Here is a 15,022-nt window from a genome sequence, read left to right as displayed (position 1 = left end):
ATCTGTGCATTTATGATGGTCGTTATAAGGTTGCTTACGCCTAACTTGGAGTTAAGGAACGTACTCTCTTGAATGCCTAGATTTCTCAGATTAAGAGTATTGAATAATATTAATGATACAGTTACAGTTTATATATTCAATCTGCTAATATAGGCTAATCAATTTTCAAATATTCACAATACAACCACTTTATAATAGCAGTATCACTTTTATTTACATAATCATAATCATTGTTTTTATTTCAGCAATTCTGGATCTGGAACCAACACTGATATTTTAACGATTTTAGAGAGAATAAAAGACCACTTTCTAATTTTATACATTTTATTTTTCACAAAATTCTTTGTGTCTGTGTGTGTGTGTTCGTGTTTTGTTTCGGAACTTATATAACACACTGCAATTCCAGAAAACAATGGATGAATAGGAATCTGATCAACGATTACATCTCTATTTCATTACAAAGCGACTTCTTTTAAAATGCTATTTACTTCTAATATATCTTTAATGTAAACACAGCATACAATTACAAAATAAAACAATTAACATTCATTTACTTACGATAAGAAAGTAAGTTTTGAGATACAAACTAAGCTCGAACGTAATACTTACCACGAAGTAGGTTTCGAAAATGACTTATTTCTCTCATCTTTATCCTTTTTCTGAGTTTTACTCTTATTTAAATATTTGTCTATATCATCAACGTTGTTTCCGGACACATCTTCCCCTTTATCGTGATTTTTAGCGTCTCTTCCAGGAGATTCACCATCTCCGTCTTTATCGGCCCATTTACCTTCGACTGCATAGTCAGGGGAGTCGCCGTCCCGGAACTCTCCTTCCTCTTCGTCCACTTCCTCACCTTCGCTCAGAGAACCGCTGCGTCGAGGCTTTCTTTCTACTTCCTTCTCCTTGCTATTACTATCGGCGATGTACTTGTTTATCTTCTCCTTTGCTTCGTCCACCTTCCTCATAGTTTCATCCTCCTCTCTGCTGTAGCTTCTACGGTCATCACTATCCCTTGATCGAGAACGAGATCTGTACCTTCTGTGGTAATCTTTATCACGGTAATTAGATTTATTGTAATTGAAGTAGCGTCGGCCTCCTCGACCTCTGCCCCTATTGAAGTACCTGCCTCTACCTTGCTGCATTCTATTGTAGTTTCTACCTCGATTGTTATAACCACCTCGAGGGCTTTTGTAGTTACCCTGGAAACGAGGACGGTAATAGGTGCCACGCTGTCGAGGATATCTGTTTTGATACTTTCTATAATCGTACTTCCGTCTTTCGCCAGACCTGCTACGGCTTCTGTACGAGGTTCGCGACCGACTTCGACTGTATCTGTCGTATGATCGGGAACGGCTTCTGCGTCTATCGTACGAGCGAGAACGCGAACGGCTTCTAGATCTTGATCCAGAACTGCGATATCTTCCATACGATCTGGATCTAGAACGACTGCCATATTTACCATAGGAACCAGACCTCGACCGACTCCTGCGTCTATCATACGATCGTGACTTAGATCTACTCCTACGTTTACCGTACGACCTCGAACGCGAACTGGAATCAGACGACGCTGAACGAGCCCTGTTGCGATCACGGCTGTACCTTCCACGCGACCGTGACCTGCTACGTGTCGAGCCTCGAGAAGATTTGTCTCTTGACGGTGACTTCTTTTTCTTCACTGAGCTATCACTATCACTATCAGTCTTAGGTCCTTTCGATGGAACGTCGCCATTGGCTGCTTTGGTGGTCGGACTACTCGGTGAAACTAACGACTTCTGTGAACTGGACAGTTCCTCCACTGCTGGTTCATCATCTTTTTTGTCCATGCGTGAACCAATTCGAAATCCACCTTGGAACTTTTCGTAGAATTGTTGCGTTTTACTCACACTATCATCATGATTCTCTTCAAATGAATCCTTTCTATTGGATTTCTCTGGAGTTACTTTGTCAGGAATGTCACGTTCTCGACTAATTTGCTTTCGAGATACAAATTTCTCTTCTGATTCCTGGGATTTTCTCTTCCTGGGATCATCGTCGTCTTCTCCTTCTTCACTGCTCTTACTTTGTGGTTCTTCCTTAATGTATATAAATCGTTTCTCCTCCATTTCTTCCCACGGTTCCTTGTCTCTGTCTAGGAGCTTTTCTTTCTTCTTTAGTCTGAAATGGTACAAAAAAATACTGAAGAATATTTCATACACTTAAAATGCATCGAAGTCTTACAAATACTAGAAACGACTCATCTTTACGTTTATTATTTTGTCTATAAATTAATTACACTCAATGACTGTGATTATCGTTAGCAGTGGAGGACGAAAATATGAAAGATAAGGAGATTAACTTTGATATAAATCTGTGTTATCTGAACGAACTCCGAATGTCAAAATTACCGAGAAATCAATATTCCTTTATGACAAGAGGTTGACCATCTACGATATCTCGGACATTTACTTAGTTATTCATTTATTCATTTTTATTTACTTATCTTTATTTTTTAATTGATAATTTTAAAAATAATATCATTAAGAGTATAAAACGACAACTCAGTACTTCGGTCTTTTTGAATCTGTTCAAATCTCACATGTATACAATTACCCAGCAAAACTCTCCTCATACCTTCACTTCTTCGTCGCGCGTGCTTCGTGTGGCCAGTTCAAATTATAAAGTAATTCTTTGAACGGTTCAAAAAATAACATGTTTTATCAGTATATTCAGCTACAATTACAATGTAAGTAATGGAAAATTCAGACTATATGCTTTGAAAAACTAACATCACGTGAGTAAATATTAGTAATAATATAACTTTAAAAGAAAGCATACAAGGTTATTTATTGCAAACTAATCTTCCCCATTACACACAACTCACGTTTAATGACACTCAGACACACAAATGTTGTATGCTGGAGAAGTTTCTACAAATCACTACTTACAGCAGAACTAGTGTTTTGGTATTATAAAATTCGGAAGAATCAATCTTTATATTTTTCAATTATTTTTGATTATGAGAACATCAATAGGAAGAAGTATCTCAGAGACATCTGTTTGGAAGACAGCTGCTTCAGCCAACACAAACCGCTCACCACGCATTTTATTTTTCATGCGTGGGAACATAAAGAAGTGATTAGGTGTTAAATCGCGTGTCATTAACTCGACATTATTACTGAAAAATTTAACAGTTTGGTGTGCTGAGTAGCAACTGGCATTGTGGTGGTGAAGAAATGTGTGATAATTTGAGTTTATTTTACGCAATTCATGGAGAATCTCTGGAAAACAAATTGTTATCTACCACTCAGCACTTACGTTTACTCATAGCACAGTTTGGATATCTCAAAAACGAGGCATCGAAAATGGAGTTAGTTGCATATACGCAAAGTTTAATGCTAATACGAGTATAGTGATCATTGGTATTACTCGGCCTAACTGTATAACTGTAAAAGTTAAGAGGACGACAATGACAGTGATTAAGCTTGTATGGGTGCAGATTGAAGGTACAGTAGATTACGATCTTTTACAACGTATATGGTAGGAACCTGTCGACGAACTGTGTGTGTGTGTCAAGTGACAAGGGGTCTCATATTAACATCTGATGAGAAACGGAACTAAGTTTCTCTTACCAATGATAGCTTCTTTTATGCATCCAAGTGACAACAAATGAGAGTTATGAGTGTTTCTAATCAGGAAGATCATTTGTAAAATCTCTGTACACAACAAACAGAACTACCTATATACTTGCAAAGTACAAGAAATGGTATAAATAAACAAATACATTCACAACAACAGCAAATGCTTACTTCATCTTGTTTTAAAAAATGCGTACAGCGAAAGATTTTAAGTGTTATCATCCGAACTGATCTTCTCCAATATATTATTAAAATATAAGAAATGTTGGTAGTCTAAACTTTCGATAACCTCAGCTCTATCTAAATATGTACACTAAATATATATCACGTTAAGCCTTGCCAGTTATCATTAAAGGCCTACTCAAGACTTACTTTAATGTTTCCTGAAATTACACGACTCAACAATGACTTTGTTAAATACATAATTTCAGCTTTTTCTTATGTATTTATATCTGTTTATTCTAAAAATTAAGTCAGAAATTTTCCATTACCAACTAATTCTTTATATGAACCCATTTAAAACCACATGTAAAAAACTATAAACTTTCACTTACAGGGTTCCTATTTATTTGGCAAGCACGAATTTTTTAACTTTTCCAGGTTTTCCACGTCACAATTAACAAATTTCCAGGTTTATATATAATGTAAAAAGCAACTATATTTTTCCCGAGTACTTAGTTCCTAACTTCTATTATGCATATACATGTATATAGCGTATGTGTAGGAATACAAGTTTTGCAAAACAAACTATTTTATATTCCCACCAAATAGCCGAGTAAGACAAAAAAAAAAAAAAAAAAAAAAAAAAAAAAAAAAAAATCGATTCTGAGAATTCAACATATACATTGAAAATTTTTTGAATTTTCCAAGTTTCTTCAGCTTTTCATGAAATTCACCGACTTTTCCAGGTTAATGGGAAGCCTGACTTAGAAAATTGCTCGCACTCTACTTAGACTAAAAGCAGTAGCGTACGCAAAAATTTATTTCGGGGGGGGGGGTCCAAACTCAATATGAGGGTATTTTATATTAAATTTCCTAAAATTGTCCGTAAAAATAGGCTAAATTTACACAAAAATCGAAAGTTCGGGGTGGGGGTGGGGTCGGGACCCCAGGATCCACCCCCTGCGTACGTCTGACTCAAAGTACTTCTTCAAAATTAATCAAACTTAAAGTGATATCATACAAATATGTCATACATGCGTAGAAATCTGGCAATTTTTTAGAAATTTTCGTGAGAAAAGTGTTTCTTGAGCGCCCGTAATGGGACCCAGGTTCCAGTTCCCTCTACGAAAGGTACTGAAGCTCAAAAGTTAATGAATGCTTTGAATTGTGTATTGGGATTTTTACTGACATACAGGTAATGTGTGATATTTTTGCATAGTACTATTGGTATTTAACGACTCTGCAATTCCTTAAACTCTTAATAATTTTCTTTACTTCTTTAAAGTTTAGTTCATATACAAGACTCAACTATTTTTAGTTTATTGTCACTGTATTTCTAGGCATTTTCTGCCCATCACATTATTCTACCTATAAATCCCATAATATCTAATTTCAATGATGATATAATTAACTTTTATCACCCCTTTTATTCGTAGTTGAAACACTACTATAATTTTAGGAACACTCGAAGTCTTTTACATGAAAAATGTCTTCCATTCCTCATCACCGTTGAACATTTTTTGCTCGAAACTGTAGTCTTACATGTGTAACACCTTAAATTTGCAGTTAGTTCGAGCGTCCTGGATTCGATTCCCGGTGGGACACACGGTCGAGTGTAAAAGCTTTCTCAGGCCAGCCATCCTGAATGAGGTTTTCCTGGATTTTTCTCATTCACACCAAGCAAATGCCAGAAATGGTACCTAACATAATGGTTCCAGGTCCCTTCCTTCGTAATTTCTCTTTACCTCCCCATTTCCCCGGGTAGTGTGTTTGCCGAGGGACGTCATCCCTCATACATGAGGCTACCATGGTCATAGCTGCCGAAAGTACACACACACACACATACCAAAGAACTTTAATCCTTAAATTTACGATTTTAATTATGCAATGTCCACACATATGCATACCTTGAAGTAGATGCAATATGCATTTTCCACTTGGCAGTCATCAATTCGGATGCTGTTACTTTCGGTTTCACATCTCTCCCTGGAGAAGGTGAATCTGCGAACATGTCGTACTTCTTCTTGTCTAAAAAGTAAAAAAGGCCAATACATTAATAGAGATCTTCCATTCACACTATTGTGTGTGATTTTACAATAAAGCGTATACACAAACCCAGAAATTGTAACTTATTTTTCCGATAGTTGAAATATATTGAATACAATACACGTAAATACCAACAATCAGTTTTGAAAGGCTAAGTTGATGCCATCCTCCACATACACAATAATCAATCACAGAACTGACCACCTTAAGATAAAAATTACTGAAAAGTTGTCCAACCCACAATTGATCTGCAAGAATTCTTCAACATCTGCTAAAATTTAAAGAACGGAAAGAAAATATTTTCAATACTATGTCTTACCTGACTTATTAAAAGGCTGTACAAATTAAGAATGTCTGTCTGATGTATGGTGTCCCACGCTATGTAGATGGGCGATGAATGTTGTTGTAGCCTGGGCTGGCAGCCAGGTGAATTCTACTACCATATCCAACATGTGCTTAATAGTGTTTAGATTCAGCAACTGAGCAGGCAGGGCCTTATGTGTGACTTTTTAAAAGAGTTCGGCCCATCACTTTTATAAAGGTGTTCGTGATAAAAACCGACGTAGTTTTGTGCATCAATGCACTTTTCTCGAATAATTTTATGACTGTTCTGGGTTTTGCTACAGAAGGAAGCTCTGAAGATTCGTAAGATCGAAATAAATGTTGAAAATCAATGCTGCTTATTTCTAAGTACATGTCCTATCCCTAGTTTACACAGACGAATGACAAGACACTCGTCATGTACGGCTGCACCAGGACAAAGCTCCTAGTTACACGACCGAAACACGGCTGGCTTTCTAACTATGCATGGCAGGTGCAACTAGTATCTATGCTATTTTGTTCGGGATATTCTCGTTGAGAATTCAGATGCTACTTCCATAGATTACTCTGCTTTTAAAATTCTCAAATGGCGCTTTCACCACAAGTGGTTCGCGCATAAATGGTACCTAGAAAGCCTGCAGCAGGAATGGGATAATGTACCCTTGGGTAGTTGAAACTAAGTCTGCTGCAGTGGAGATGCGATATCGTGCAACGATCCATATCGGTAGCCATCATTTCGATCACGTATGATACTGGCGAAGTGGAATCCCCTAGGTAAGCAAAAACTTCTTCCGCTGAAAACGAATCGGCCTCTGTAGCTATTATTATTATTATTATTATTTAGTAAAACTGTAGATCAAGTTTTTTGGGTCAAGTTCTCCTGGACTTTCCTAAATTCTACAGCAGTAATAATTCAATTACAGTAATATTACTGACTTAGGATAACTATCCGCAGGACTTATTAAGTAATTACTTAAACTCGCCCGGTTTTTCATTACAATTACCACTATCACATACAAATCAAAGAAGAAGAAGAAGTGTACTTACCTCTTAAACTTAGTGTTTCTTCTACTTGAGGATCATCCTTATGAACAAAAACCACTTTAGGCGAGACACGTTTGCCTTTTCCAGGACTCTGAGAATGCCTCTTCTTCTCCTTTTCCGCTTCTTTCTCGCTTCTGGAAAATAATATTATTGATAAATATAACTAAGAGGTTCTTATCATCATATCACTATTAAATATTTCCATTTGATTCACGGGGATTCAACCATAAAAGTTAAACTGCCAGCTATTCACTAGATGTTCTGTGTTAGATAATCTTAAAAATAATATACAGTCTTGTTCAAAAGATAACGGCTACTCATCATGCTTTAGAAGGTCATATTCTATAAATCACACGTGACGAATGTCAATACTTTAGTTCTAAATAAAACTCTCAGCTGGCCAAGGAAAATCTACATTTGTTAGACTTAATTATAACTGCAAATAAGTGTGAAGATGTTTCAAAGAGAAGGGGATAACCAATTTTTTAAAGCCGTTCATATCTCACAAAAGGATATTAGATACACGGTACATATACATCTAGATGTAAAATAAATAGCTTGTCACCTCAAAATGTACATAATCATAACTGTACACACCAGTCATTTTCAACTGGATACGATGACATAGTTTATTGCTCTAATTCTCCGTAACCACATGGAGAGACCGAGCAAACAGAAAAGCTGGCGTTTAAACATGGAGTGTCTGTCCATGGTTTCGCACATATGCTACATGTGGATTCACGAATAGCCAACATTAGTTTGCTCAACTTGTTCTCCGTCCTGTTTCATCGACAACGCGTTCTCTACGTCATACCATGACCAATTGGAAATGACTGGTATAAGCAATGAAACTAAGCTAATACTGCCATGTCTGTAGCAAAAGGAGATCCCAGAAATAGTCTCTACACAATAATTATACCAATTCAATTGACGCATAAATACCACCTGTTTCCTTGAACACTTCTTTATTTTGCTTCTATCATCATCTTTGAGTAGCATACTATCTACTACACGAGGGTTTCTCAAAGTGCGTTCCACGGAACCCTGGAGTTCTGCAAAGAGTTCCTAGGAGTTCCATACAAACTGACCTCGAAGAAGCAAATAAAAAATTCGCATATCTCTCTATCTCACTATATATATATATATATATATATATATATAGTTTTAAAAAATCGAAAATGACAAAAGCTCCCTTCGAGCTCTTCTTCCGAACCATAACGAAAAAGATTTCGAAATTCAAAAAAAAAAAAAAAAAAAAAAAAAACTAAAAATTGTCTGGAAGGGCTTTCCTCCTTTTTTGAGTGGGAAATTTCAACTTTTTTGGGCTTTTTTCTCGATCTATAAACCAATATCAAGGAAGCGAATATAAAAACGGAAGTCACTATCTCATCTAGAAGTGGGTTAGAATTTAGATATGTCACTTAGTAGTATCGTCTTCTAATGTGGCTGCAGCAAAAAATGTGCCCGATGAAGAGGAAACGAAGACTCAAGATCCTAATGTACAACAGAACGCATCTTTCAAATTGTGGAGAGTTCAGCATCCAAAACAATACATGTAAGTAAAAAACGTAAATATTATGAGTTATTTAGCCATGGGCTTCATAGATACTCAAGGCTGCCTACAATGTGTAATATGTGGTAGAGTTTTACATGGCCCATGGCTCCTGCAAAATTACGGCATCATTTTGAAACCAATAACCCTGTTTCAAAACAAAAATGTTGATTTGGTGCGAAGGCAATGGTAGGAAAAACAGCTGAAGCTGTTACACGAATAAAGAAAGTGGCGAAAAATTGAAAAAGTAGTCCTTGTGTATTGCACTGTCAAGTACTGGTCATAAAGAAAATGCCACAGCCCTTAAAAAACATCCTTGATGTAGCAGTCACAATCATAAACTTTATCAAGTCAAGAGCACTAAATGCAAGGCTCTTCAAAATATTTTGCGACGACATAGGAAGCCTTCATCAATCCCACCTTCTCCATACAAAAATCAGATGGCTTTCTCGAGGAGAAGCTTTCAGCAGGCTTTTCGAATTAAGAGATGAGGTAAAAGTTTTCTTCATCAATCACCATTTCAAGCTGGAAGAAATTTCAGTTTTGGAGCAAAAGTATCACTCAGTGTGAATATGACGTGTTTCCGGCATTGAAAGATTTCCCTGAGGAGCACGAAGGGAATCTCGAAGAATTCGATGACATTAATAAAGAATTCATTGAACATTTGGAGAATTTACAGAATAAATCTGTATTTGCCAGAAAAAGAAAGTGATTATCATCAATATCAGTGAGTCAAAAATCCATGACATCCAAGGAAGCCTCCTCGCCTCACCGTTGACGAATACAAGAAGATAATAGGCTTGACGTCCGATTCATCCCTGCAACTTCAGTTCAAGAACCTACCGTTAATCGACTTCTAGTGCCAGTTGAGAAAAGAATACTCGGAGTTATCGAAGAAAGCTACTGAGGTGACACTTTTCTAAGTATCTATTTATGTGAAACTGGATTTTGTATGTGCGTCTACCAAAAACAGCGGAACCAGATATGAGACTGCAGATTTCCGCCATAAAACCTGATATTAAAGAGCTCTGCAGGCGAAAAAAGTCCACTCCTCCCACTTCAAAATAAGAAACTATTATAAATATGATCATTTTTACACTTTTATATACACACAGGAGCTCATGTGCATATAAATGTCTAAAAGTAATCATATTTACAGTAATTTAATATTTTGAAAAGTGTTTATGAAAACCTAATTTCTCGTGTGCATACAAAATTTCATATTTACAATAATTTACTATTTTTGAAGTACTTATAAATTTTCGTATAATTTAATACCATTTTCGTGAGTTCCGCCATTTTATTTCGGACGGAAAAGAGTTCTATCAATGAAAAAGTTTGAGAAACATTGTACTATACTATACTTAGCTCACATACACCTAGAAGTATCTTGTCTACATCCATATTTGCAAACACCACGGCCTTCTGCTTCAACTCCATTTTTACATTTCACGACAAATATAAACTTCTCTGTGCTTACTGGAAGTAATGAGACAAGTACATCTACAGGGTGTTTCAAAACAACACCGACATCATTTGGGAGATGATTCCCGACACCGAGATAAGGCAAAAAGTATAGACCAACCTGGGTGCACAAATGCTTTCTTTCGGAGTTATAGGCTGCCGAAAACTTGAAAAAATGAATTTTAAAGGTTCATAGCACCAAAACTATATGGACCCACCGTAGTCGGGTGAAGACTTCACTTAGGAACTAGTATGTGCCCTATCCAAATATCAGAATCCTGCGGTAGTTCCTCAACAATTTTTATAGAAGCAGTTGGTGAATATTTCAAATTAGACACCCGTAGCCAAATACCCTCTATAAAAATTGTTGCGGAAGAATCGCAGGATTCTGAAACTTGGATATTTAGATAGGGCACAAACTAGTTCGTAAGTGAAGTCTTCACCCGACTACGATAGCTCCAATAGTTTTGAAGCTGTGGACCTGTTCATTTCTTCATGTTTTCGGCAGCCTATAACTCCGAAAGGAAGCATTTGTGCACCCAGGTTGGTCTATACTTTTTGTCTTATCTTGGTGTCAGGAATCACCTCCCAAACGTTGTCGGTGTTTTGAAACACCCTGTATAAGTTATTCCTGCCTTGCAAACTCTAAAAAACATCTAGGATATCTTTAGGAAATAATTTCTGTTGTTTTCTATACACTGCATCCTGTAACGTACTGACAGATCTCAAGTAAAGACAAATCATAAAATAGATTCTCTTGAAAGATGCTCACGCTTCACTTGTTACCATCACTATTACTCTTTTCTTGGGACTTCTAGTATTTTTTTCTCGTTTACATGAAAATATTAGCCGGAACTTACACTGCTTGAAGACTGTTGCGAACTTTGAATAGACTACAATTGCACTTTGATCTACCCAAACAATGATCTTACTAATAATTAACATCATATTTAAAATAAATTTATGTAGCAAGAAGACTTTTGTAGTCTTCTTCAGAAATGCTTTTAACAGAAATTAAAATCTCTTCCAATTATGATAGGCAGTGTTAAGAAAACGTAAGTATCTCACAAAAGATTCGTTGAAAGATAGGCGGAGTGAATACTTGTTGATGAGTTCGCTGCTCTAAAATTGACCATAACTATTCAGTAACGGAGACTGAATGGGCCAACAGAGGTATTGAAGTTCATCCGAATTTTCAAATCACGCCATAACAGCTCTGGTTGTATGTATTGGGCCATTGTCTTTCTGGAAGAGTGCTCGAGAGCAATATGCATATCACAGAATATACCTAGTGACCTAAAATGTCAATGAAATCACTACCAGTAATTGATTAACGAAACACCACGAAACTGCGGCCTACATTAACAGAGTAGCTGCCTTACCGTTACGAAGTAGGCAATTCTGAGCTTATTTCTCTTTCTTTTTTTCTTCTTTCATTTGTTTTCTCGGCACCAAACTTCTCGCGCAACAGCGTTAACGCTGGTGGCCACAAGTTTAGAAAATTGCAACTCGATCGCGGACGTTATGCAACTTTCGTCGGAATGTGATTGTAAAAACAGATGATTCCAAATGCTGATTGAGTTATGCAGTCAGTGGTGTCGTATTAACTCTCCGGTACTTGGTAACAATCCTCTTCAATCATATGCGATCCCACTACCCTAGATTAGGCTGTTATGAGTTCTGTACATCATCACCTTGCTTTCAATAGAACTAACACACTTGGTTCAACTAATCGAGCCCTCAAATCTTTCCTAGTTGAAAATGTGAGAGGTCTCCCATTGCAAACTACGGTCTGGCCTACTGCACACATGAATTTGTACTATACAACCTCGAACAATCCACTATCATGAAATCTGTCAGTACGTTACAGGATGCAGTGTATAGAAAACAACAGAGATTATTTCCGAAAGATATCCTAGATATTCTAAGTGGTTTAAGAGTAGGGTGCTATTGAAATTAGGAATGACTTTGAAAAGAACTGTAGTTTTCGGTAAAGCTTAGTGGTAATCTGGTTCCTACAATTTAAAAGTGAGGAGGCAGTCCCAGACTTTTTAAGGAAGAGGTGGAGGATGTAGAAGAGATGAAGATAAGATTTTCTTTAGAGTTTGCAAAGCAGGAATCGGTTATAGATGCACTTGTCTTATTACTTCCAGTAGGCACAGAGAAGTTATTATGTATTTGTCGATTCTTTCACGACATGGCCGAGGAGTTAAAGCAGAAGGCCAGGGTGTTTGTAAATATGGATATAGGTGTATGTGAGCTAAGTACAGTACAATATAGTAGATAGTATGCTACTCAAAAATGATACTAGAAGCAGAATAAAGAAGCGAAGGAAACAAGTGGTATTTATGCGTCAATTGTATGGGTATAATTATTGTGTATAGACTATTTCGTGGATCCCCTTTTGATATAGGCATGGCAATATTATCTTAGTTTCACACTGTTACTAACTCTCAAAGAATACATATTGCAGAATATATCTTCATTACTTTCATTAACTATCTGTACCTTCTCATGAAATGTCCATGTACTATGTAAAGTATATACATAAGCACGGGTGGAAACGGAATTCTAGAACTAAGGGGACAGTCATTAATAAATGCAGTCTGATCAATCCAAGTTACTAAAACACAAGTCCAGAAAGTTCTTCCTGTGTGCAGATCTTTGTATGCTTCTAATTTTTCCTTCTTTTCCTCTTTCTTAAACTTTTACTAAGGGGACGCCGTCACTTCAACCCTGCCCGTAAGTAAAGTGTGTATTTTATACTAAAAATAAACTTTATAACAGGCTCTTCGCTACACTCACCACCACAAAATGTTATTAGATAAAGTAATAACTGTTTTCAAGACCTTTCCTACAGTGCATAAATTTGGTGCGCAGTTTCTGACGCCATAGTTGTTGGGCACCCGAATTCTTACACTACAGAAGGTCTTGGAAACAATTATTAGTTCATATAATAGTATTTTGTACATATTGCCTGTTTACTGTGTATATTTTTGACATTCTTCGTTGTCTTAACAGATATTCACTAAAATTTAGCGAAAAATCTTAAAGGACCAATCTAACAAGTGATCATACCTTCTTGGTGATCTTCCCTCTTTATCCACTTTCATGTAATATGACTTCAACTTGCTTTCCAAGTCTTCTAAACCGGGAAGGTCTTCCAGACCAAGCATGCTGAAACAAAAATTGTGTTGACTGAACTCCCTGCCAATAAGAAACCAATCCTACAAAACTAGTTAGTTAAAATTTTTCAAACTTAGTTCTTATATAGATCTAAGATGCAGGATGATCGTAACATGAGTGTCTTCACAAAAAAGGATGATATAAAAATTACACACTTATCCAACATTTTACCGTTCACTATACAAATCCATCACTTACCACAGCATGAAGCCAATTTTCTATATTGTATTTGTATTCCGTACCAGCCAATGTTTTCAACCATCTAGTGACAGTGTCTTTGAGGTCTTCAGAAGTACAAAAGTGCTTTCGGAAAGAAAAATCTTTCAACCTCGGGAACAAGTGATAATTTGTTGCGCAGTTGTTTTTATATGACACGATGGAGCCTTCGGAGTGTTTCGCAGTAGGTCTGTGAATTTACTGTTGTTCTACATGGCAAAATATCAACGAGCAAAACCCTTTCCCATCTCAAAAGACAGCTATCATAACCTTTCGTATTCTGTTTGCTAGTTTTTTTTTTGGCCTAACAGGCGGCTGCCACTCTATTGATTGGCGCTTGATATTAGGTGTTAATAAGGAATTCATGTCTAGCGCTGGTGAGAAATGTCAATATAGCCGCTATGCGTTGCGTTTTATGCTCCTTAGTAAGATTGGGACTCATCTGCTTTTTTTTTTTTTTTTTTTTTTTTTTTTTTTTTTTTTTTTTTTTTTTAATACGTAAAGTATACTGTAACGATTTCGTGAATAAAAGATCTTGAAGTTTCAGTAAGGAAAATAACGTCAAAAGTCTGTCTGCCTATATATTGCTTCATCGATAGCGGACTGAAACGTACGCTATTGTGCGTACTTGTTCTTCCGGCATTCAACTTGGTACACCTCATTCTTAGAGATGCTACTTCATTACGTCAGTACGGTCATCATTTGCTTATGAATTTCACTGAAACGAACGTTCCCTGCATACAAAAACCTTACTATTCCGCAAGTCATACTTCGGAAAATTTTCAATTTGTTGCACGTAAATCAGTGAACACCTCGACGACTCATACACGTCTGCACAGTCTCACTGTTTCGCTCAACTGAAGCTCGTACGTAGGTACAGTGTGCTGCATCCTATAATAGAATGTACCTTTTCGGAAAACCTTTCTCACTGTTGCTGACCTCAAAGACACTGTCATTGCATACAGGAATACACTGGCGGCAACAGAGTACAACGACGGTAGAGAAAAACTGGTTTTCACCCTAGGATAATTGCTTGAATGTATATTGCGATTTTATTGAAAAGCTGAGTAAGGTATGTAGTTTCAGTATTAACATTTATTGCATCCATCATTTGTTCCATATGTTTTAGAGCAAAACTTTTTTTTTTTTTTTTTCACGATGACCCTCGTAATTTCATTGTTTAGCCAACCTCGATAATGTATCTATATCAAAAAGGATTTTTTTTTTTTTTTTTCGCTGCAGAAAGACAATCAACCGATGAACCACCTCTTAAACATTTATCATCTTTAGCTTCCCACTTACTTATAGTACATAGTACTACTATTGGTAGTTAATAATAATAATAATAAAAAAGTAAAACGTGTGAAACTTATTTCTAAAGACAGGAATAATATGTTAGTATACAGCACAACTA

General features: G+C 36.5%; 1 protein-coding gene across 4 annotated transcripts in view; it reads right to left on the bottom strand.

Moving 5' to 3' along the window:
• Positions 1-306: 306 nt before the first annotated feature.
• LOC145692929 (uncharacterized) overlaps positions 307-15,022 on the bottom strand; it is a 96,560-nt gene continuing 81,844 nt past the window's right edge. For all 4 annotated transcript variants that reach the window (XM_081768506.1, XM_081768507.1, XM_081768509.1 and 1 more), the window contains 4 exons: positions 13,285-13,383; positions 7,194-7,324; positions 5,687-5,807; positions 307-2,157 (listed from right to left, as the gene is read on the bottom strand). In XM_081768506.1, the coding sequence (XP_081624632.1) occupies positions 606-2,157; positions 5,687-5,807; positions 7,194-7,324; positions 13,285-13,383 (1,903 nt within the window). In that variant the 3' untranslated portion in view covers positions 307-605. The remainder of the gene's footprint in view (positions 2,158-5,686; positions 5,808-7,193; positions 7,325-13,284; positions 13,384-15,022) is intronic.

The sequence above is a fragment of the Thermobia domestica genome, chromosome 8 (genome assembly GCF_964235325.1).
Source record: "Thermobia domestica chromosome 8, izTheDome1.hap1.1, whole genome shotgun sequence".
NCBI lineage: Eukaryota > Metazoa > Arthropoda > Insecta > Zygentoma > Lepismatidae > Thermobia > Thermobia domestica.
The sequence above is the reverse complement of the archived record's forward strand: the minus strand, read 5'-3'. Positions and strand labels throughout refer to the sequence as shown.